We start from the raw sequence: 25,846 nt of genomic DNA, 5'->3' as shown, positions 1-25,846 counted from the left end.
TGAAACTAGCTGTAGTGTAAATATTAAGGAGATTGTTTAAAGGTTCCCTCCTCCCCCACCCCGGAACATTTTCTGCTTTCTCTTATAGATTCCACATGCTTACTTGAGGCTCTCTGGTAGGAAAGCCGTCGTGCCAGAATAACACAACCTCTAATCTTTAGCTTTAAAGTAAAGCTTGTATTAAGTAGAAATATAAAGTCCCTTGAGAGTGGGCCTCCATAGAGCTTTCTGAAATGACATACGAAGAGTACACAAGCAATGTGTTTTTCTTGAATCAAATTAGAATAGGATTTATTCATTTTACTTCAGGGAAGAATTGGAATTAAATTTCCCACAGCAGTAAGTTCAGAAAGGATCAGATCACAAGGGCTCTGATCCATAGTGAGGAAGAGAGGGATTTTTGTGAGAGGATCACAGATTACGATCATGATCACAGGCCTTCCTGTGATCAGACAGAAAGGCCTGTCTCATCTGTGCTCAAACAGATTTAGGTATATCTCTGATAGTGTTGGCTTATGGTCTTGTGTGAACCCAGAGCATGAAAGAAGTTAAAACTCCAGGATACATCATTAAATACAGCATCCCTTTTGGATGGCTAAAGTATCTTTCTGTAAAAAGTGAACAAACTTAAGTTTGTGCTCAAAATTTTCATTTGTTTTCATTATTAAACAGATTGTTTATGTCTGAATGTTTTTAATTATCATTATTGATTAGATTATTATGTACTTATTGATATTTAAATTCAGTTATTATTAAGGAAAATAAGCTGAGTTGACCAGAATCAAGGCTGGCAGTATGAGTTATACTTCAACTTTGTACCCAGGGCAGTGTCAGCTAAGCACTCTTTGAATTTTTCATCCATTTCCTGGTTCTGAGTTTCACTGAACAGGCTTTTCCAATCACCAACTTCACCTACAACACACACACAAAAAAACAGTAGACTTAGACACCTGTTATTTCATCTTGATTTTATCATTTCTCAGTGTAGAGTTTCACTTTGAAATGTGAAATGGACACGTGAAAAAAAATTACACAGTCTTAAAAAACTAATGTAAGTTTTCTTGTAAAGTTAGCAAGATCCGCTTGGGCTTCCCCATTGGTGTGATGTGGTGTGGTAGGTGGTGTGCTTCTTCAGTGTCACTAAGGGGGCCCTTGACCTCAGTGACCTCCCATCCCCACCCCTCTCCCAACACCTGGGACCAAAATACCACCTTTTTAGAATCATTTTTTTCTCTCTAAAGTCTTTAATACTTTAAATACCCACTGAGAAGATAAATTAATATTTTATAGCAGCTTTTGGTTAAGTCTCCAAGTGCTGAAAATTTTGCAAAAAATTATTATTTTGCCTGAGATTGAGATATGTTTTTCTTATGTGCTTTTAAAAGTAGTTAGTTTTTTCCTTAGGCTCTTTTGATGATTTGGGTTGAAGTTGTTAAGCTCCTTGTTGCATAGCCAATGAAATGTATATTTATAAAGTAGTTTTAATGATGTGAGGAAATGCTTACATATATGAAGGGAATAAAAAAACTTTACAAATGTCATCAACTATGTGAAACATCACAGAATAAGGCTGGAAGAAGTATGTCAAAAAGTCAAACCTGCCTCTGGTGGGAAAAATGTGGATGATTTTTAGTAATTTTTCATATCTTTCTGTACTTTCTGAATTTTCTACATGGAATAATGTAATATTTTAAAATCACTACTTTTAGAATTTTTTCAATTCTGGAGTATTTGATTAACAACATATAGAAAGGTTTTATTTTTCCCCTCTTCTTAAAGATAATAAAATAAGGCATAAAAAAGCAGAGTTAAAGTCAGAATGCAAACCAAAGCCAGATTTATATACAATGTTGCATTCACAGTGGATTTTTTAAAATGAGTCTTCATTTGACAGAGTATAGTAGAATCAAGTAGACCTACATTTGTATCCTGTTTCACTAATTAGCTTTGTGTGTGCATGGTAAGTTGCTTCAGTGGTATCTGATTCTGTGCAACCCTATTGACTGTAGCCCACCAGTCTCCTCTGTTCGTGGGATTCTTCAGGCAAGAATACTGGAGTGGGTTGCAATGCCCTCTTCCAGGGGATCTTCCTGACCCAGGGACCCTGAATCTCTTAGTCTCCTGCATTAGCAGTTGGGTTCTTCACCACCAGCACCACCTAGGAAGCCCAATTAGCTTTGTGACAAAGGGTCAATTAATATCTCTGAGTCTTGATGCCCATATTGTAAAATTAAGGATTTAATATCTTTTTGCTATAAAATTTAAGCCCAGCAAAGTGCCTAACACATGATGCATGCCTAATAAGTGATAGTTGTTATATGTGCTGCCTCTAAATCACATTATACTTTCATTATATATGCAATAAAAAAGAAAACTGACAACCCTTGGGCTATATTATCATAAATTTACATAAGAAATTAGAATAGTTTAATGAAATTTAGTAAAATCATCAGTGTCAGAGATAGCTGGTTGCCTATCCAACACTCATTTTCTCCTTCTCCTTTATTAATAAAACTTTGATTTTAATTGAGTAATAACACACCCACCTTTTTAAAAAATTACATTTTCCAACCAACAGCACCGTGAGAAGTGACCAATGAGATGTAGGCTATTGAGTGAGGCTCCCCACAAAGTTCTATAAAGGGGGCTCTCTCAGCAAATGCATGTGATTCTCTTGCCACTTCCTTTTTGTTTGAATAAAATAACCCTTTAACTTTATTGTAGTTCAGGAGCTCTAGCTGCTCTCCTTTTATCAGCAGGTGGCAAGAGAAAGTTGGGAGGAGCTTAGTACTCTATAACATAGCGTGGAGTTACCAGTTCCAACTCTGATCTATGTTAGACTTCTTGTTGAGGAAGAGACAAAGAAAATCCTGTCTTCTTCAACATAAAGTTGTTTGAATTGCCTGTTATGTGCAGACGGATGGATGGCTCAGATATCAAGGCGGCTTTACCTTTGCGGAACAGGAACGGGCCCACGGCACCGTGTGTTTCCTGGGATTTTGCTCGCATGGCAGGGAAGGTACTCTGTGCCGAAATAGTTTGAATCTGCTCCCCAGATGGAGAGAATCCTAAGAACTCAGCAATTCGTTTTATTCCAGTGGCCAGATTCTGAAAACAAAATTTTAGAGGATAAACTTCTTTCTGTGGGAATTGTGCCCCAGGCCAAGACAGGCTTCTTAGAATGCATTTTAAGCCTAACTCTCTAATTCAGCTGTCCCTTTCTATCTCTTACTTTGATACTTCAGTATAAATATTTGAAACTTCCCTTTAAGATACTCTGTACTGATTTTAGTTTGTAGTTTCAATTTCTGACTTATTGAACTATTCAGGGTATAGATAGTGACAGTAAGCATTCAATAATAGGGTAGAATTTTATCTAAGATGACATTCATTTTGTTAAAAAGCACCAATCTAAACCAGCTGAGGAAATTAATATATTTGTATGTGCTCATTCAAATTCTCTTTTCTTCTAAATCCTGTTTGTAGCTAACATGTAATTCTATCAAGAAAGACTCATTTTTAGAATCATGAACGCTAGAATGAGTCTTGGAATATATCACTTAATACCTTTGTAAGTATCATCAACTTTCTCAACAGTATCATTGACCAATGGAGATTTAATCTTCTAGAACAGTTTCTTAAACTGTATTCTACAAAACATTAATGTATTTCAAGGTGCTTATAGATGTTTCATGGGGGGAAAGAGGGTTAAGGGTTGCGGTCAAATAAGTGTGGAAGCTTTGGATTAGTAAAGGTAAGGTTTTGTTTGTTTGTTTGTTTGTTTGTAGAATCTGTCAATCTTTAATATGCCAGTGTGCAATGTGAATTTCCCAAAGGAGCAGGCTATATACTACAGCAGTCCGCAAGTCAATTTGAACGGCAGCCTCCTACCAACTGCAGGAAAGAATGATTAACATTTGGGACAACGCTAACATCCCATGAATCACAAGTTTTTTTAGGAACATTCTAGATGAGAAGGGGAAAAGACTACATTAGTATGTTCTTTCATGTTATATATATATGTACACACCATAAACAGAAGGGATGAGTTCAATTACACTTTTTTTTTTTTTAATATAAGAATCTCAGGAGAAAGTAGTGTTAAAGACTCAATTCAGTTAGAGAGCATTTGAGTCTCTTCTCCTTTAACATACTTTCTTCCCTGGAGCTCTAGGACTCTGGTTTCCCTCCTATGTCTTTAGCTACTCCTTAGTCGCCTTTGCCGACTCCTCCCTTTTTGTTCAAACTTTTCGTGTTGGAGGGCTGCAAGGCTCAGTTCTTGGTCAACGTCTCTGTCCATATGCTTACATATTAGATATGTAGTCTCATGGCTTTAAATGTCATCTGTGGGCCAGATTTACATCTGTAGCTCAGAACTCTTTCTGCATTTAAGACTTCAATACCTAACTGCCTACTTGGCCTCTCCATTTGGGTGACTGATAAACATCTTAGCCTTCTGGTGTTTAAAACCAGATCCCTGGCTTCCTCACAATCCTTCTTCACCTGCTGCCGTCTCCTACTCACATGGTGACAGCTCAGTCCTCCCAGTTGGTTGGACCAATGACACTGGGATCTCATTTGACTTCTCTTTTTTTCTCATTACTCTTTCCCTCATCCAGTCCAGCAACAAATCCTATTGGTTTTTCCTTCAACGTAAGTTCAAAATTCAACCTCTTCTCTTCCCCTCCATGGCCCCTTCAGGTCTGAGCCACCATCTTCCTTCCATTGCCTGGACTAGAGCAATAACCTCCTCATGGGTTTCCCTGGATCCTCTTTCCTTCTCTCTAATATATTCTCACACACCAGACAGAATGATCCTGTTAAAAACACATCAATTCCTACCACTCTTCTGCTTGAAATCCTACAATGATTTCCCATTTCACTCAGTGAAAAGCAAAGTATTTCAATGGTCTACCACTGCATTTCTCATACTCCACTCTACCCCCTTGTGCCTGTCCTCATTGGTTAGTCTCTTCTGGTTCATCCCTCCAACCAACCACATCTGCTCCTTTCCATTCCTTAACCTTCCAGGAACACTCCTACCTCAGGGCCTTTGCTCCAGTTGGTCTTCTCTGCCTGGAAAGCTCTTACTCTGGTTACCTACTTGACTCACTCCCTCATCTCCCTCAGATCTTGGTTCATGTCACATGCCTTCCATGAGGTTTCCACTGACCATCCTATTTCATGCTGAGATTTGTCCACTATCCCAACACCCCCACCCTTGGGGATTTCTAGTTTTCCTTAATCAGCTGTGCTGTTTCTTCATTCTCACATATTATATACATTTAAAATTTTTATTGTATTTATTGTTTATCATTCTGTCTCCCCACCTTCTCCAGCTAGAATGTAAGCTTCTCCCATGTAGTCAACTTTAGTCTGTTCACTGATAAATTACAAAGGCCTGAAACAATGCTGAACTCACTAAATATTTGTGAAGAAGCAGTTTTTAAAAACATTATATGGAAAAATTAATTCACAGCCAAAAGCATTTTCAGTCAAACCTCAATAGAGACCTATCGTTTCTGCCATTCCTAATTTGGACTATCTATCACAGAGGGGGAAAAAAAGGCAGTCACTGTTAGTAGTAAGTTCCTAAGAATTATTTTATTTCTATTAAATAAACAATCTAAACACATATACATTGTCTTTTTCCCCTAGTACTGTATCACATATATGGAATATTTTTAAAATTGAGTATACTGTTAGTTCATACAATCAGACATTATGAATAAATGTTCTATGTTGTCATTTATAGTAAATCTTGCTATATAATAAAAATAATCATAATCTCACCTCTCTCAGGTCTTCATATAATATGAACATAACATTTTCATCATCAAGATGTTTGTTCCAATTAATTGCAAAATCAAAATAACTTCCCCAGGAAACTAAAAATACAGGAAAAAAAAACTTCTTAAGAAATTTTAAATAATTGAGGTTAAAATGATAGAATGAGGATAAAATGGTTAATGTATACCCTAAAATATAAACTATATGTATGTGTATATGATCAAACAAGACTATAAGATTACAAATCCCTGCTCCAAAAGAACTGACATAAATCAGTCCTAATGTCAGATTTTCTCATTTCTTATTTTCAGGAACAGTAGTTCAACTAAGCAAGTTGTAAAATGGTTTCACAAGAACTACAAATTTTCATGAACATTTAGGTGAATGAAGTAATTCAGAAATAGTGAATGATACTTGAAAACCAACAGATATAATGTCAGAAAGAAATGATGAGACATGTTATCTAGACTAGCATTGTCCAATAAAAACGTCATGCAAGCCAACTTTATAGTTGAAAAAACAGATTCACACAGTCACACCAAACTTACTTTAAAAAGTTTCCAGCAACTGAATTGATTGTCTTAAAATATAAATTTTGAATTAAAATAAAATTTAAAATTTAGCTCTTCACTTGCACTAGTCACATTTCAAATGATTTCCACATGTGGCTAGTGGCTACCATATTGGACAGTGAAGATCTAGACAGCTGTGTGCCTTTGAGAAACTTCCTGAACCTCTTTGTACCTTAGTTTCCTCATCTGTAAAGTGGGGTTGTTGTGAATTTTAAGTGAATTAACACACGTCAAATGCTTAAAACAGTGCCTGATTAATAATACCCACTCAACAAATATTAGCCAATATAAACATTATTAGTAATAATAATATTGTCATAATTATCATGATTTGAGCCAGGCAATTTCTACATGTTTTATTTGTTGTGCAAAATACTGTAAATTTCCTGCCCCAAATATAGTATACTCCCTTCTTTTTTGCAAACCAAATCCTGACTGTTGGGTCTAAGCTAGTCAGAGAATCTGTTTCTCACTTTCTGCCTCCCTTAGGACTGTGGTTGGTCACATGAAGTAGTCCTAGCCAGTGAGACACAAGCAGGGCTCTGCTGGAAGGTTTCTAGAACAATTATTCCTGTCACGATGAGCCTTCTTCATGATCTGAAGGTGATGCTCAGAGGGACAGTGGACAACTTGAGAGAATGTGGCAAAAAGCACAACAGAGGGGCCCAGGGAACGTCAGAGCTGCTGACCCAACAGTACTGGGCTACTGGGTCAGTTGCTATCTCCAGACTTCTTAGTTAAGTGAGGAAAATAAAACCTGATCTGTTTATGCCACTGTGGTGGGGTTTTCTGCTTTTCCAAATGTTTTATTGATAAGCATACATTTCATCTTTCGCTTTTTAAAGCAATCCAGTATGATAGGTACAATTTTATACCCACTTTATTGATGGAGAATTAGAAACCCAGAGGAGCTAAGTAACCACTTTAAGGCTGCATAATAAGTTCTGTGTTACTGACATCTTTTTTTTTTTAATTGACTTCTTTTAATGTTAGTTTGACCCCAGAGCTAACGCAACCAAGCAAAATACAATACTGTGTTACCTCTCATAGGTCAGGCATTCTTATTTTCTCTTTACAACTAAGGAAATCAAAGTTTAGAGCCTTTCTCTGCCTTTATTTTCTTCTTTGTAACATGGTGATAATAATAGTATTATCCTCATTTGGTTATTATGAAAATTAAAATAATGTGTGCTAGGAGTAGCACGTAGTGCCTGGCATGTGGCAAGTGCTCAATAAATTGTAGCTATTTTATTCTATCTAGTGTTAATTACTAAAACATAATAATAAGTGATGAAGCCCAATCCAGGCCTTCTCATTCTACATCCTGTACGTTTGCAGTACGTTCAGCTGCCTTTCTCTGTAAGTTGACCATAACAAGTTTACAAGGGAGAAAATCCATCCAAGTTATTAATATCAGTGCCACTTCTTATCATTGTCAATCAGATGATTAGACTAAAAGGACAGAAAAGCAACAAAGAGTCCCTAAAATAGATTGTCCCAGTGATGATGAGTTTTTCCACCACTGAATGTTCTCTTGTGTTATATCAATGGAGTATAATGTTTTAGACTTGCCTTAACTGCCTCCATCTGGTCTTAGTGAGTAGTTACTAAACAAGCCAAATCTTTCCTGCCAGTGCTTCATAAGCACCTTCTGTAGACTTTCTTTTTCTCTCCTATACCCCAATCCCAAGACTTAATCTTTGCTAAGGACTCAGTACTGTACCCAGTGTCTATTTATACGGGATAGTGTTGCATTGCTGTGCTGATCCCCTTTAAAAGTGGTCCTTTTAGAGGGACCTGGTAGCAACTCTATGGTCATCTGGCATTAATTCTTCCTTCTACTACACTGTAAGCCCTCAACAGAGCCACTACTAAAAAGAGACATTTATTCACCTCTGGCCACTATACCAAAGGAAGTAGAGTTGCTGCCACATACAAGTACTGAGACCGTTGGCAAGTGATTTGAATTTTTTATAGCTAATAATGCCTTATTCATAGTTGTTATGGTCTTAAATGAGATATGTGTATATAATACCTAGTTTGGCAGCTGGAGCATTTGTAGGCACTTATGAAATTATGGTTTGATAACCATAGTTATCAGAGGTAACCAGAGGTAAAAACATCAACATGATCTAACAAAACCTTAGTTGCTTTCTGGCAAACAAGTATCTTAGGTGTGGCAGCTCATTGTCATGGTTTTGTTCTTTTTTGGCTTTTATCATTGTGCTATACAGAGACTTGTGGGAAGTGAATTTGAAATGCTTTCTGTATATGACTATTTTAGGCCTTTTTGTCCCATGTCTGTTCTATGGCTATTTAACTTTCATCCTCAACATATGAATTGTCCAAATTAATTTTAAAAACAGTAATGTATTGTTTGATGCCCAGAAAGCTTTATTTAAAAGTAACATTGTGGTTCCTGGATCTGCCTTAATTTATTTTTTCTTTCTTTTTTAAATTTATTAATTTTTTAATTGACGTATAGTTGATTTGCAATGTTATGTTAGTTTCTGGTGTACAGTGTAGTAAATCAGTTGTATATATATACACAAATATGTAGTCTTTTTTCATATTCTTTTTTTGTTGCAGGTTGTTACAATATATTGAATGTAGTTCCCTGTTCTATACAGTAGGGCCTGTTGTTTCTTTCTTTATCCTAAAACACATTTGAATTTTTGTATTTCTGTGATCATCTGTTGAAGTAAGAATGATTTTTTTACCAATAGCCATACCTTGTCCTTTCATGAACTGTCTGAAGAAGTCATCCCAAGAGCCATAGCTTGGAATATCAGGAACATCATTGTGGAAATGGAAAAAAGATACTGCTGTGTCTTTAGGGTTTCGAAATATCACCAGTATCTGGAGAGAGAAAGTTAAGTTATCTAAGTTTAAGTGTTGAACTTTGGAAAACTGAAAGCGTGAGCATTGTGTCCTTTTATATACTACCTGATTTTGTTGAGGTAGAAAGAAAGGAAGAAATTGAGAAACAGGAAGTGGCAGATAAGAAAGCCTGGGGAAAAGGGGGAAAGAAAGAAGAAAAAGAAGATTGATATTGTAACATTGAATTTTTGCTAACAAACTGAGACGGTAAAATGTCATATGTAGACCATGTAAAAAGGAATGAAGAGCAGGCTCACAAGAGCATGGTCTGAAAAGTTAAACCACCCCAAAATTAAAAATAACAAAATAATGTTAAGGAAAACAAAAATAATGTTTAGAGTTTCATGGGAGAGGATCAACGAAGGACAGGTTGGAGGTATGATGGGTGATGTGGAGGAAACAGAACCTCTGAATTTCACTGTTATGTCTGCCTTCTCTGATGAGGCACAGATTCATTTTCTGAATGAAAAGTGTGAAATAAATGTTGTAAAGAGCAAACTGAAACCCAAGAAAAACCACTAAATTGCAGACCACTTGGCCACTCCAAGTGGCTTTTGGGCCCTCTGGCCAGAAAATTTCCCTTTAAAGAACTGAGAATGTTGTGGAATACATTATTACTGAGCACAGTTAGTGACCTTGAAGGAATTGGAGACAGCATACAAGAGGTTCGGAGGACTGCAAACAGGCAGGTAGCATTTCCCTTTCAGAAAGAGGAAAGTGTGGGGTTTGCAAAGTACAAAATGACCTCCATTTTGGAGATGTTTTTGGAACTGACTAAATAGATGACTTGTGGCCACATAAAAAAGGAAGTAATAACCACCAGGGGGCAACACGGGTTCTCTAAGAAAAAGTCGTTTCTAATGGCAGTTTTTTCTTGGACATAGTTCTTAAATTAGTAGATTTGTTGCTTATGAATTCCTCTGCAAATGGAAGAAGGCATGACACAGCAGAAACATTTAAGCACATAAAACTGATGCAAACGAGGCTGAAAAACTAACATAAAACTGCCCAGAGATTTTTAATAAAACTGTCCTGACTAGACCATCATCAACATTTTGATGAGGATTTCAGGTTAAGATATAGAAGCTCCATTTATCAAATTTGTAGATGGCATGAAAGTGAGAGGGAGTCTGGATTCCAGAACACCTCATCAATCTAAAGACGTGAACTGACGGTAGTAGGATACAACTGAATAGAGATGAATGTGCTCGTCTATGTCTGTCTTTGGGGGCAGAGATCTAAAACTCTGCAATCCAAATACAGCAGATTCTTGTCACTTGATGGTCTTATATCTGGGGCTCTGATTACCACTCAGGAGTCTCTCTGGCTCATAGCAGTTTATAATTTTGCAAAGCCATAAGTTAGCATGGTGAAGGCCAGCAGGCTGGAGTGTATGGATAAAATCTCAGTATCAACTTCTTACCTTAACTGTCGCTCATCTCTTGCCCTGCTTTCTTGTGAAAGTAAAGCTTTGTTCAAAAGGCTGCTTGCTCTAAATCCAAGTGCTCTATACATTACTTTAGCTCTGTGTCTTATTGAATAATTAAGGGGGGGGGGGCGGAGAATCACTGAGGTTTGTGATTCCACCGAACTGCATTAAACTGGGAAAATTATGGATTAAAGTGGTATTTCCAATTTGGGAGATTCTCAGTATAAAGAAAAACTGTTTTACAGAGCCATCCACACCTAGCAGAGGGGACAGAGGAGTCCCTTGTAATGGGAGATGTGAGCAGTCCAGACAGCCACTTGGTGGAATTCAAATACCTAATGGGGGTTAGAGGCTTCCCTGGTGGCTCAGTCGGTAAAGGATCCGTCTGCAATACAGAAGACCCGGGTTTGATCCCTGGGTTGGGAAGATCCCCCGGAGAAGGAAATAGCAACCCACTCCAGTATTCCTGCCTGGAAAATCCTGTGGACAGTGGAGCCTGGTGGGCTACTTTATGTATATGTTTTATATCCTGGCTGAAAATACATTTTATTTGAATGCAACTATAGCCAATATATCTGAAGAAAGAAACAACAACAAAAGAAGCACCAAACTGCACACTTTATTCATTAAAATTCTGTGATGAGTAGCAAACTCATCCTATACCTCAGAAAGCTAATATCTATACATGAAGAACTTCACATTATAATACCAGTGGAGGGGGCACTCACCTTGGCTTTGTTCTTGAAGATGGACCCAGGTAATTTGTCGTAATGGAGATGAGTTGCCAAAATCCTTGGTGATGGAAACTGTTTCATTCTCTTAAAAATATAAACAATAAGGTGAAAGCTTATGTGTTTGTATGTGTGTGTAGGGAATCACTCCTAGGTTTAGTACCTAAAGAGCAGTTTCAGTCATTACTATTACTATGTCTATTACTCTTCCACATTCGCCTCTCGATTTTCTTTATTTCTGTTTTCTTTGTGGGGGATGAGGAATAGAGAATCACAAATAAAGATGCAATTTAAAACTTCCTTTCAAACTTCCTTCTTCCATCCTGCTTTCCATTGCCCAGTCTTTTTCTTTTTCTTTTTTTTGTGTTTTTTTTTTTTTTTTTTAGAAAAATTTACGTTTTCCCACAGCCATCCCAAAATCATTTTCTTCAAGACAGCTCAAAATCTGCAATTCACTCTCTCACTTAATGTGGGTCTTTTCTACATTCAGTCATTAACAGAAATGTTCAAGTCTTCTATAGCTCCTCCAAATTCATTTTTAACATCTAGATCTTTTTTTTTCTTAAACCAGTAAAACTCCATGCAGTCAAATATCCTAACAGAACCTGAAAGCGCAGAGTCACTTAAATATCTGAGAAATATCTTATGAGAGAAATTCTTGTCAATATAAGGACTCTGTGATTGATTCTTTTTGATTTTGTAATCTACTTCTACTGGTAATTTACAAAATGAAGCTCCGTTTAATCAGACAGAGTGAAGGCTTTTATCTCAAAATCAGACCTTTAGTGTATGTTCTGTGGTGGGCTAATGCTTTCAGTGTTTTTTTCCATGCTGGTCATCATTTCAAGCAATGAAATTATATTTAGACATTTATAGCCAATGGTTCTGTGAAAAATTAACTAGAGATCTCAACTCAAGCAAGAGAGCAAAAACTGACTTAAAATTTTTAAAAATCAATGCTATGGGCCCAAGTGATGATTAGTAGTCATTGTTCTTAATTCCAGTTTTGGAAGTACTTTTACATTCATTCACAATAATCCTCTCAGGTAGATATTGTAACCCCCATTTTAAGGATTAACAAGAGACTTTGAGGTTTTAAGTCCTTTGTGTAAAATCACACAGATAGTAATTTTCAGATTAGGTGATAGAGTGCCATTTCCACCAAACTGCATGGCCAAAAATCTCTTTAAGACATGTGAGAAATGGTAAAGTTCCTTAAAACGGTTAGAAAAATATCCAGGGGGAAAATGGAGGTTAATTGTAACAAAGTTAGGTAAGTGTATAATTATATGTTCACGAAAATGCATGATATAGCCAACTGTAAGCAGTATAAAGTTGAAATATAGATATATCTTAAGAAAAATATATATATATTTTAGGAAAATTTTCTGTGTAAAGTTAAATGAAACTTCATTAAATGAAGCTTATCTTTCCACTTATTTCCATTTTAAAATAAAAGGCACATTGCATAGAAAACAATTTTTGTATATGAAAAGTGAAAGTCACTCAGTCGTGTCCGACTCTTCCATGGACTCCATGGAATTCTTCAGGCCAGAATACTCGAGTGGGTAACCTTTCCCTTCTCCAGGGGATCTTCCCAACCAGGGATCAAACCCATGTCTCCTGCATTGCAGGTGGATTCTTTACCAGCTGAGCCACAAGGGATAATTAAAATGCAAAAAGTGCTTTTAAAAATAAAATAGACATTTCTGATAAATCATAAACATCAAAAGACTTCAAAACCGAAATCCCTGAACACCTCATTTACAGTATATTTTTCTGTTACTTCAGCCCAGTCCATGGAAATAAGTTTCCTTCCAACTGGGATCCAACTTTTAAGTTTGTATTTGTCATCCTGGCAAGTGTCTCCATCTCTTTTCAGAAATTTTCTGAACTCCCAAGTGACTTTATTTTTAGTAACTGTGTTCTGTCTGCCTGTTGGGAGTTTTGTTGGTGAGCACTTCTGGTAAGTTTTGCTGGGAATGCAGTTTCCAGTTGGATACAGTCTTCCCTTCCCACATGTGTTTCTGGTGTGTCTAAGTGTGGATGGTCCTCCTCTCCCCTTGTTCTGTCCAAGCACCAAAATCTTGAGGCAAATCCTTCCTCCCCCTTTTTCTTGTCCTTCCTGGCAGGGAGAACAACATCCTGCCTCACATCCAGGCCCTAGTTAGTTACATTGATAAGGTGAGTAATAACATGGGATAAGATAATAACAGGTAGGATGACCTGTTACTATCTTCACACACACACACTAAGGACTTAATCGTTTGTAAATAGTGATAAGGTGATTCTGTAGTAAAATGAGATAATTACTGAAAAGTGCTGGGATTATATGATAAGCACACAATGAATTATTTAGTGTTGTATTTTCTGAACTCAAAACTAAAAAATCCCTCAATTCTATTTTCTAGAATAATTTGCTCTAAGTTTCATGACTCTTTTGTACCAACCTGATATTTTTCTGGGTCCCCACATTCAAGAACTGGGAATTCTGGGTATTCATACTTTTGTTTAGAATCAGCAAACATTAATTCACTAATGATGTGGAGAATCCAGTTAGAACCTATAAGAAAAATCAGAGAATCGAAGCTCATTAAGGAGTCTTGATATAATAAAAGCATGTTACTTAAACATACATATCATAAAAATTAATATATACAGTGACAGAATTCCCTGGCAGTCCAGTGGTTAGGACTCTGCTTCTGCTTGAGGGGGCCCAGGTTTGATCAGCTCAGATGGTAAAGCATCTGCCTACAATGCGGGAGACTCGGGTTTGATCCCTGAGTCAGGAAGACTCCTGGAGAAGGAAATAGCAACCCACTCCAGTATTCTTGTCTGGAAAATCCCATGGACTGAGGAGCCTGGTAGGCTCCTCAGTCCATGGGGTTGCAAAGAGTCAGGCACAACTGAGCGACTTCACTTTCACTACTTTCTTTCTGGGAACCAAGATCCTGCAGACCAGGTTACAGCCTAAAAAAAAGAAAAAAAGGAAAAGAAAACCTACAACAATTCCCTGATATGTACAACTGGTTCTTGTGCATTGAAAAGAACCTGGGCTGTGGAAAGAAGCAGAGTTTTATGGAAAAGAGCATTTATTTACTTCAGTATAAAAATCAGATTATCTTGTTTCTTAAATTTCTCCTTTAAAAAGAGGCAGTTGCTTTTTAAAAAATCTAGAATATATTCTTTACAGAACAATGTTATACTATAGAAATGGTTGTTTATTGTGTATCATATATTTTACCTTAAATTAATGAATATTTTCTACAGAAATGTGTAATTTTGATTTTTATAAAAATACAGCATCAATTAAAAAGAAAATATGAAATGGAGTTGGCTTTAACAAACAGAGATGGAATAACAGTTAAAAATGATCAAAAGTAGGACTTTCCTGTGGTCTAGTGGTTGAGACTCCACGCTTCCACTGTGGGGTTGCAGGTATGATCCCTGGTCAGGGAACTAAGATCCGACATGCCAACCGGTGTGGCCAAAAAGAAAAAAAAAATCAAAAGTAGATGGTATAAAGTAGAGTAATTTAGTTTCCTGACATCTTATCCTCCACTGATGAAGGACCACTATAAAACTGGCTTGAGAAACAGGAGGATTGGTGTTTGATCCTGAAAAATAACCTAGTATATGGAAGGCATAGATGCTTATAGACAAGCCCATGTTTGTCTTCAGTCAAAAATCAAGATGAGCATCTTGGCTACTCTGAGTACTCCATGGGAACTGGGCCCCGTTTCTGTTTGCTAGCCCCACCACACAGCTCCTTCTACACTCATCATCCATCCTGTTCTTTTCACACAGACCTCCTCCCTCAGACACTGCAGCATGCGAGCTCAGTAGTTTCAGTCGGACTCTTTGTGACCCCATGGACTGTAGTCCGCCAGGCTCCTCTGTCCATGGGATTCTCCAGGCAAGAACACTGGAGTGGATTACCGTGCCCTCCTCCAGGGGATCTTTCCAACCTAGGGATTGAACCTGAGTCTCCTGCATCACAGGTGGATTCTTTAACACTGGGCCACCGGGGAAGCCCTCAGACACTGGGGTTTTTAAATCTACCAGTTCTAGTTACTGATTTTACAGGCTCTGCTCTGATCCACCATAGCTACCCTCCTCTCCATTTTCTGGCTTCACGTAGAGATGAGATGACCTGCCCTCCTCCCACCTTCTCCTTTCACCTTCCCCACCTACTCACTCTGAAAATGTGCCCTTGTAGAAAAGTTTTGTTAATTACCACACTTTGGATAAGATGCTAGAACTATGTCATCGCTTCTGGCTTCAAAGGCGTCCAGGGCTTTGAAAGTCTCTGAGGTGCACATGGTGACTGGATAAGGAATCCCCTGATAGGTGAAAAACAAGTGAGATAGTACAGTTTCTTTTGATTTTTCCAAAGCTTCATCAATGTAGTCAATAAATTTGGAATTAGCAGTCATTCTGGCTCCCTGCTAAAGAACCCGCTCTGTGGTTGTCTGGGGCAGTGGCAGCTTTTAATGGGGGTTTTCAGGAGGTGGAATAAAGGGCTCCTCCCATTCACATGAGAAAGAAATACTTAATTCTCACCCACCTCCACCCCTGGCTTTTTGCATACCCACCTCTGACAAAAGGCACACCGCAGGTGCAAAATGGGCTGAGGATCAGGGAATATTACCCAACAGGTGGATTATATTACCATTATAGGCAACCCTCCCAAGGAAAGAGTAGATTTTCTTAATAGACAATAATAGATATTAAATGTCTAACACATAGTTATTTAATTCAATCAGGTATACAGTTTTAGTATTAGCAAAAAAGCAATTTATGTAGGAAACCTCTCTCCTTGGTTGATAGTTTTACACATACATCCTCCATGGAGTGAAGTGAAGTGAACGTGAAAGTTGCTCAGTCGTGTCCGACTCTCCAAGGAATTCTCCAGACCAGAATTCTGGAGCGGGTAGCCTTTCCCTTCTCCAAGGAATCTTCCCAATCCAGGGATCGAACCCAGGTCTCCCGCATTGCAGGCGGATTCTTTACCAGCTGAACCACAAGGGAAGCCTAAGAATACTGGAGTGGGTGGGTAGCCTATCCCTTCTCCAGTGGATCTTTCCAACCCAGGAATCCAACCAGGGTCTTCTGCATTGCAACTGGATTCTTTACCAACTGAGCTATCAGAGAAGCCCCCATGGTGTGATGCAGAGTGTAAAATTTTTCCCTTTTTCCTTTTTATGTTCTTTGCCTAGTCTAATAATTAAATTGATGTAAGACCAATCAACAGGAGAAAAAACAAACAAAATTACGTACTTAATGCGTGTTCCATCATGCAGATTCAAAAAGCCTCAGGTAACTGAGGTTTAAATAACATCCTGTTTATTAACAGGGGTTTAGGAAAGGGGTAGGGGTTTGAGGATACAAAGGGGAGGAAAGCCACTCACAGGAAGGCAGAGGAGATGTTTGGAAAACTAGGGTTGCCTTGTTCTGCAGATGAGTTTTTGGATAAAAATATATCCCAGGTAATAGATATCTTCTTGGTACAGCCCTTCTTTCCAATGTAAATTTAGGTAATTAAAGGGAGAGGTAAAGAGCTTTTCCTTAATTGGTTGGGTTTTTAAATTGCCTTTAGTTCAATGTTAAATTGATGTAAGACTGGTCAACAGGAGAAAAAGTGAACAAAATTATGTACTTAACGGGTGTTCCATTAGAATACTCAGATTCAAAAGGCCATCAGGTAATTGAAGACTGCCCTGGTGGCTCAGACGGTAAAGTGTCTGCCTACAATGCAGGAGACCCGGGTTCAATCCCTGGGTCGGGAAGATCTCCTGGAGAAGGAAATGGCAACCCACTCCAGTATTCTTGCCTGGAAAATCCCATGGACGGTGGAACCTGGTAGACTACAGTCCATGGGGTTGAAAAGAGTCGGACACGACTGAGCGATTTCACTTTAGTTCAAAATTATCCTCATGCCAACGTGGCATGTTGTAAGATGGCAAAACCTGCTCTCCTTCAGTGACAAGTAATTGATGGAATTGCCCAGTAAGTTAGTGGGGTGGAAAGAGGCACGCAACTCGTATCTGTCATTTCCTGCCAGTAGACTTAGAAGACTGCAGACCTGAGTTTGAATCTCAGCTCTACCACTTACTTGTGTTTGTTTATTTTGTTTTATTGAAGTATTGTTGATTTACAGTGTTGTGTTAGTTTCAGGTATACAGCAAAGTGATTCAGTTCTTTTTTCAGATTCTTGTCCATTATAGGTTATTACAAGATACTGAATATAGTTCTCTGTGCTATACAGGGTCCTTGTTCACTTTGTGTATAGTGGTGTGTATATACTAATCCCAAACTCTTAATTTATCCCTCTCTCCTCCCCCTTTCCCTTTGGTAACCATGAGTTTATTTATTTATTTAACTGTGCTGATCTTAGCTGTGGCATGTGAGATATAGTTTCCTGACCAGGGATCCAACCGGCTCCCCCTGCATTTGGAGTGCCAAGTCTTAGCCACCAGACCACCAGGGAAGTCCCCCTAAATTTGTTTTTCTATATCTGTGAGTTCTTTTCTGTTTTGTAAATAAGCTCATTTGTACCATTTTCTTAGATTCCACATACATGTGATATCATGTGATATTTGTCTTTGATTTGCTTCACTTAATATGATAATCTCTAGGTCCATCAGTGTTGCTGCAGATAGCAATAGCTCATTCTTTTATGGATGAACAGTATTCCACGATATATATACCACATCTTCTTCATCCATTCACCTGTCAATAGACACTTAGTTTGCTTCCACATCTTGGCTATTGTAAGTAGTCCTACTATGAACTTTGGGGTGCACTTATCTTTTCCAATTAGAGTTTTCCTTTTTTCCAGATATATCCCCAGGAGTGAGATGGCTGGATCACATGGAAACTATTTCTGTTTCTTTAAGGAAACTCCATACTCTTCTCTATAGTTGCTGCACCCTTTTCACCCACAGGGTAGGAGGGTTTCCTTTTCCCCACACCGTCTCCAGCATTTGTATTTGTGCACCTTTTGATGATGATTAGTTGTGCTATTTTGAACTCATAATATACCTTCAGAGGTACATATAAAAGAGGGATAATAACAGCTGACCTATTTGACAACAGATACGTATGATTCCTAGAAGGGAGATGCTTTGTCAAGGGAAGCATACAGTATAATGGTGTCTCCCGTCCTCTAAGTTCTTGTCCTGCTGGTTCAAGGTCCCTGAAGTGAGACGCTCACTCTCTGTGACATAGTTTTTCCCCAGCAACACTCTCTTCTTTTTCCTTTGATTGAATTGGACTCTTATCCCCACCTCCTTTGCAGCTTGGTGTGGCCCTAGGGCTCATGGGAGCTGAGTGGAAGTAGTGTGTGCAAACTTTTGTTCAGGACCTGCACACAGAAAGTTGATTGTTCTCTAATTTTTCTCTCTCCCCTTTCCTACACCTGGGCGACAGACATGATCCTGGTAAGCCAGACTTGCTAATTCAGACAAAAACAGCCCCCTAGGGGATGGTAGACCAATGAGATACAGGAACTGAACATGTGGTGGATCACCATCCCATCACCCACCCTACATAGAACCAATTTCCTGAAGTGTGTGTGCAAGAATACAATTGCCTATCTTGTGGCAGCCACTGGATTTTTGCAGTCTCTTTGTTCCAGCAGTTTAGCATACATCTTGTCTGGTATACTTTCTGGGTCAAAATGTATTCTCATTGATTTCTTCTTAAGTCGACTTTCTATAAACATCTAGTGAGCTTTTTTTTTCTTCTTTCTCCCATTCTCTTCTCCAAATCTTTCTCCTAACTCTTCCTCCATTTTTTTTTTCCTGTAGCCTTATGAACATAATTTTTTAAAAACCATATTTGCCTTTCTCTAAACTCATGCTAACACTGAAGAAGTTAACTCCTAGTTGTGCATCATTACCCAGCTGCTACAGGCATTCATATCAATATATAAATTAAAATAATACCCAACATTCTTGATTACCTGTATGTAGCAGACATCCTGCCAAGCTGGTAACATTACATGGATGATTTTGTTGTAGGAAGGGGGGCCCCTTCCAGGGCCTGAAACTGGGCTCTTGTCTAACACTCAGAAATAAATTGTCTGAGGAGACACATTGCTGACAAAACAAGAGATTTTACTGGGAAAGGGCACCCGGGTGGAGAGCAGGAGGGTAAGGGAACCCAGAAGAACTGCTCTGCCACGTAGCTCGCAGTCTTGGGTTTTATGGTGATGGGATTAGTTTCTGGGTGGTCTTTGGCCAATCATTCTGACTCAGAGTCTTTTCCTGGTGGCACACGCATTGCTCAGCCAAGATGGATGCTAGCGAGAGGGATTCTGGGAAGTGGACGGACACACGGTATCTCCTTTTGACCTTTCCTGAGCTCTTCTGGTTGGTGGTGGCTTATTAGTTCCGTATTCCTTACCAGGATCTCCTGTCATAAAACAACTCATGGGAACAGTTACTACGGTGCCTGGCTGGGGTGCCTGGCTGGGGTGGACGGTTTCAGTCAGTGTGCTTCCCCTAACAATTTCATGTAACTTCACTAAATAGCCCTATGAAATCAGTGTTACTGTTGTTACCATTTTGCAGGTGGGTTAACTGAAGTTTTATAGGAGGGAAGTAGAGTCAGACATTTGAGGAGCTGGGACAGGAATGTAGGCAGTGCAGCTGAATCCGCTGGCAGACAGATGGTTACAGCAAGATCTCTGTTAGAGGCCCCAGTGTAATTGTCTGTACCAGCGCATTTCCCGTGCTGCTTTACCTGCTATGAGAAACAAGGCCCCGGGACTTTCCACTGAAAAAAAAACTTACCTCCTAAGGAGACGGATTTTTATGACCACAAGGGAAATAAATTCCTTGGATTCTAGAACATTATATTCAATAACAGTATTTGGGGATAAACACAGTATTAAATGTATCCATTGATTGTGAGATGCATTCCAGTTTCAGAAACGTGGAAAGCATGTACATCGTAGGGTTGAGGAAGTTATACCGGTCAACAGAAAGTGTCTCAGTGAGGCAGCTGGTGGATGTGGGAGAGGAAGTTTTCATCTCTTTTTTACCAAAGGGAAAGAATTGACCCAAGAGGCTTCAGAGTTAAGAATGAGTAGCTAGGTTTCATTATATTTGTGATATTATTTTTAAGTTTGTAAAATTAAAATATTTGAGGCTTGCTATTTTTCTGTTTCTCCTTAAAATTTTTATTTTATTTATTTATTCATCTTTATTTTAATTTTTTAATGTGCCGGGCCTTCGTTGTGCTCGGACTCTCTCAGGCTGCGGAGAGCGGGGGCTCCTCTCTAGTTGCGGTGCACGGGCTTCTCATTGCGGTGGCTTCTCTTGTTGTGGAGCACAGGCCCGAGAGTGTGGGCTCAGTAGTTGTGGCGTACAGGCTTCATTGCTCCATGGCACGTGGGATCCTCCTGGATTAGGATCCTCTCGGACTAGGGATTGAACGCGTGTCCCCTGCACTGACAGGTGGATTTCTATCCACTGCACCACCAGGGAAGTCCTGGTTTTCTGTTTCCATACAGCAGTACCCCTTGAAGGTCTTATTACCTTACATAATAATAGGACGTTATTCAGTGTAGGTGGGAACGTTGTGTGTTTTAGAATCTCCCTCCCAAAAAAAGAAAAGGTGTAAGACTGGACTCCTTGCCAAGTGGCTTAGTGGGATTATCTCTTATATTGTGAAGAGTCTTTTTTTCCCTAGGGAAGGTAGAATTTAAGACATTAATTCAAACAGTGACATTAAAAAAAAAAAGTGACTGGATCCTGATCTGATACTAATGCCTGTGATTAGGAAGATTTAGGAGCTGTCTGGAATTGGTAATGTGAGGTCTGATTTTTGTTAGTCCCCCTAAGCTCAGGGCAACCTGTCAACCTTACATGACTCTTAATTGTCTGGCATGCATGATTGCAGAATAACCGGGATTAGACGATGCAATTGCAGGTGGACCTCTGGTTCTGCAAAATCCCAGCTTCCTGTTCAGATCCTGGATCCATCCAGGCCTGAGGCAAGTGGTGCTGGACCTCTCAGATGGTACTGGTTCTTGCCTCTGCTGGGTCTGGGAGGTTTATATGAAGCTCCTTTCCTTCAGTTTAAAAAGACTGGTCCCTCGTACCTTCTTTTGCTTTAATTTTTTTCCCCAGGCTATGAGTTTACACACACACAGACACTCCCACCCACCCAGAGTACAGGTGACTTTTTTTTAAAGTCTAAGGTGATTGAAATCAAGACTGATGAGCAAAGCAGTGATTAGATAGCAGAGGGCTCCCAAGTGTCGATTGACCCAAGGCTGGGTCAATTGGTAGAAACAGGTAAACTAGTGAAGAGGAACTAAAAAGCCTCTTGATGAAAGTGAAAGAGGAGAGTGAAAATGTTGGCTTAAAGCTTAACATTCAGAAAACTAAGATCATGGCATCTGGTCCCATCACTTCATGGGAAATAGATGGGGAAACAGTGGAAACAGTGGCTGACTTTATTGTTTTGGGCTGCAAAATCACTGCAGATGGTGATTGCAGCCATGAAATTAAAAGATGAGTACTCCTTGGGAGGAAAGTTATGACCAACCTAGATAGCATATTAAAAAGCAGAGACATTACTTTGCGAACAAAGGTCTGTCTGGTCCAAGGCTATGGTTTTTCCAGTGGTCATGTATGGATGTGAGAGTTGGACTGTGAAGAAAGCTGAGCGCAGAAGAATTGATGCTTTTGAACTATGGTGTTGGAGAAGACTCTTCAGAGTCCCTTGGACTGCAAGGAGATCCAACGAGTCCATCCTAAAGGAGATCAGTCCTGGGTGTTCATTGGAAGGACTGATGCTGAAGCTGAAACTCCAATACTTTGGCCACCTCATGTGAAGAGTTGACACATTGGAAAAGACCCTGATGCTGGGAGGGATTGGGGGCAGGAGGAGAAGGGCCGACAGAGGATGAGATGGCTGGATGGCATCACCAACTCGATGGGCATGAGTTTGAGTAAACTCCGGGAGTTGGTGATGGACAGGGAGGCCTGGCGTGCTGCGATTCATGGGGTCGCAAAGAGTCAGACATGACTGAGCGACTGAACTGAACTGAAACTGGCCCTTCCTGTGCCATCTTCCTTGTGGTGCCCCTTCAGATTATGTTGTGCTTCCTCCCCCACTGCCACCCTCTTCTTTAGCAAGAGATGTTCTACTTCCGGGGCAGTTCAAGATTGAAATTTACCTTGGAATCCAATATGTAGGGAGAGGGAGTAACCTATGTATTTGCAGAGCTTACTAAAAACTGGCTCCCCTTCTTAGAAGCTGACATCAGGAAGTCAGGATGGAGTCCATGAGTTAGTGGATGCTGAAGATGTTCGGGATCCAGGATGCTGTATCTGGTGACACTTTGGTCTCCTGTGCGGAGGGTGATGGGAGAGCCACTCCCTCCAGAGCGTGGCAGCTGGCAGAACAGAGATTCTGCCCCTGCTGCCCCTGCTTCAGGGAAAATTCCCCCCGCCGCCCCCTCGCAGAGGCCACAGCTCCCCACTGCTCTGTGTCCTGGGCCATCTGAAGGGAAGGCTGGGCCGTCACCAACATCCTGGCCTTTCTATCCAGTAGGTGCGCTTTGGCAGCCAGCAGCAGTGGATTATCTGGACTCATCTCTGCTGCCTCATGTCAGCTAGTTGAAAGGATTCAACTTGAGGATTCCACCAGATTGACTAGCTGGTCTTCCTCTGAGGTGTCCGTGAGAGAATGGACAGCAAACTTCCTACGTACCTGTTTATTTTTAATTGAGGTATTTGTTAAATATTAAGTACATAATTGAAGGATTTATTTTAATTGAAGTATTTGTTTTTAATTGAAGTGTTTATTTATAAGCTCCTAATTTCTTCCTTTTTATTCAGTTGTATTAGTTTCAGGTGTGAAGCAAAGTGATTTAGTTCTACATACATATATATATATATATATATATTTTTTTTTTAGATTCTTTTCCCTCATAGGTTATTACAAAATGTTGACCATAGTTCCCTGTGCTAAAACGTTAGGTCCTTGCTGGTAATGTATTTTATATGTAGTAATGTTTATATGTTGGGCTTCCCTGGTGGTTCAGATGGTAAAGAATCAGTCTGAAATGTGGGAGACCTGGGTTTGATCCCTGGGTTGGGAAGATCCCCTGGAGGAGGGCATGGCAACCCATTCCAGTAATCTTGCCTGGAGAATCCCCATGGACAGAGTAGCCTGGCGGGCTACAGTCCATGGGGTCACAAAGAGTTGAACGCGACTAGGCAGTGTGTATATGTTAATTCCAACCCTCTAATTTCTGCTTTTTAAGATTTTTTTTTGATGTGGACCATTTTTATGAAGTCTTTATTGAATTTCTTACAATATTGCTTCTGTTTTGTGTTTTGGTTTTTTGGCTGTGAAACACTGATGTCTCTGTTACTGTCTCCAGGTTCTGTCTCAGGCAACTACAAGTCTTAGGCCTGCTGGATGCTGTTCAATAACATAGATCTTTCGAAGATCCTTAAATTTGTTTTCTCCTCCTCCTCTCCCTTCCAAGCTTTCATTGCCCCATCTTCCTTCTCTGATCTACTGGGCAGTACAGTCAGTGACTCTCAAATTTTGAATTAGAAGTGAATTGTTTAGGGATCTGGCTAAAATGCAGATTTTGATTCAGTAGGTCTGCAGTTCTAACACGCTCCCAGGTGATGCCAGTGTTGCTGGTTCACACTTTGGGTTGCAGGATGTAGAAAAGAATTGAGCACAGACTTTCCAGTTACTGTGCTGGATTCAAATCCAAGTTCTAGCTCTTGTTGTTGTTCAGTTGCTCAGTCGTGTCCAACTCTTTGCGACCCCATGAACTGCAGCACGCCAGGCTTCCCTGTCCTTCACCATCTCCCAGAACTCTCTCAAACTCATGTCCATTGAGTTGGTGATGCCATCCAACCATCTCATTCTCTGTTGTCCCTTCTCCTCCTGCTTTCAATCTTTCCCACACTCTTATGAGTCTTCTCCAGCACCCCAGTTCGAAGGCATCAGTTCTTTGGTGCTCCGCTTTTTTTACTGTCCAGCTCTCACATCCATACATGACTACTGGTAAAACCATAGCTTTGACTATATGGACCTTTCTCAGCAAAGTAATGTCTCTGCTTTTTAATATGCTCTCTAGGTTTGTCATAGATTTTCTTCCAAGGAGCAAGCGTTTTTTAATTGCTTGGCTGCAGTCACTGTCCACAGTGATTTTGGAGCCTAAGAAAATAAAGTCTGTCATTGTTTCCATTATTTCCCCATCTATTTCCCATTTATTTATTTTTTCTTTTTTTCAATTTGCCATTAATTGATGGAACCGGATGCCATGATGTTCATTTTTTGAATGCTGAGTTTTAAGCCAACTTTTTCACTTTCTTTCACCTTCATCAAGAGGCTCTTTAATTCCTCTTTGCTTTCTGCCATAAAGGTGGTGTCATCTGCATGCCTGAGGTTATTGATATTTCACTTGGCAATCTTGTGCTTCATCCAGCCTGGCATTTCACATGATGTACTCTGCATAGAAGTTAAATAAGCAGGGTGACAATATGCATGCAGCCTTAATATATGTCTTTTCCAGCTCTTCCTAGCTGTGTAATTAAGGGCAAGGTAAAACTCTCACCTCCGTTGTAAAAAGAGATACTTATAGTACCTTTTATGGCACAGAATTGTTGAGGATTAAGTAAAATAATGTAAGTAGCCTCCAGTCAGGACCGACTTTTAGTAAGAGCACGTGTGTGCCTGCTAAGTGCCTGCTAATTCTCTTGAGTCGTGTCCGGCTCTTTGCGACCCTATGGACTGTAGCCCACCAGGTTCCTCTATCCGTGGGATTCTCCAGGCAAGAATAATGGAATGGATTGCCATGCCCTTCCCCAGGGCAGCTTGCTGACCCAGGGATCGAACCTGTGTCTCCTGCAGCTCCTGCATTGCAGGCAGATTCTTTGAGGCTGAGCCACCAGGGTAGTAAGAGCACAGACAGCGGTAATTACGGTCTGGGGGCGGGGCCAACGCCAGGGAGGGGCGGGCACAGACTGCGCGTGCGCAGCCCCGCGGGTCCGCGCCTCAGGTAAGGTGCTTGTGCAGGCCTCTTGCTAGACTTTTGGCTGTATCTCTCCGCACCCACCAGGGTCTCCCCAGAGCGAGGAGGAGGGCTGAGGTTTGTAGGGACCACGGCCGAGTTCTGGTATCATAAAGAGGACATTCGGTGACTGTGTTCGTGTGCCCGAGGGGCGGACCCGAGTGTTTCCGGGTCGCTCGGTGACCTTGGCCCGGAGACCGGGCAGTGCTCCTTGTGCTGAGTGTGCGTGTGGGCACCGGGCCGGGCCGGAGTGTGCTGGGAGTCCCGGCGGGTCGGGAAGAACCCCGGAGCTGGGGAGATGGCAGGAGCCCGGGCAGCGGGGATGCGGGGGCCGCGAGGGGCTGAGGGTCCCTGGTAGCCAGTCTGAGATCACGCGTGGGGGCCT

The 25,846-nt window shown here is 40.1% G+C and overlaps 2 protein-coding genes across 6 annotated transcripts in view; one reads left to right on the top strand and one right to left on the bottom strand.

Annotated features, from left to right (window-relative positions):
- The window catches only part of CEBPZOS (CEBPZ opposite strand), a 38,851-nt gene that overhangs the window by 7,462 nt on the left and 5,543 nt on the right, over positions 1 to 25,846 (top strand). The window contains exon 2 of one of the 5 annotated variants that reach the window (XM_061155605.1): positions 22,971 to 23,151. The exons of 2 other annotated variants lie outside the window; for them this stretch is intronic. The gene's annotated coding sequence lies outside the window, so the exon portion shown is untranslated. Of the gene's footprint in view, positions 1 to 22,970; positions 23,152 to 25,377; positions 25,450 to 25,846 lie in introns of those variants that run through there. 2 more of the 5 variants (XM_061155602.1, XM_061155603.1) reach the window with 2 other exon arrangements.
- On the bottom strand, positions 60 to 16,503 carry SULT6B1 (sulfotransferase family 6B member 1). Its single transcript, XM_061155585.1, has 7 exons — positions 15,640 to 16,503; positions 13,853 to 13,965; positions 11,400 to 11,489; positions 9,095 to 9,221; positions 5,794 to 5,888; positions 2,952 to 3,108; positions 60 to 912 (listed from the first exon to the last, which is right to left on the bottom strand). The coding sequence occupies exons 1-7, from the start codon at positions 15,836 to 15,838 to the stop codon at positions 782 to 784; spliced, it is 912 nt and encodes a 303-aa protein (XP_061011568.1). The 5' UTR covers positions 15,839 to 16,503; the 3' UTR covers positions 60 to 781.

This window comes from Dama dama, chromosome 11 (genome assembly GCF_033118175.1).
Source record: "Dama dama isolate Ldn47 chromosome 11, ASM3311817v1, whole genome shotgun sequence".
Taxonomy (NCBI): Eukaryota; Metazoa; Chordata; class Mammalia; order Artiodactyla; family Cervidae; genus Dama; species Dama dama.
The sequence above is the reverse complement of the archived record's forward strand: the minus strand, read 5'-3'. Positions and strand labels throughout refer to the sequence as shown.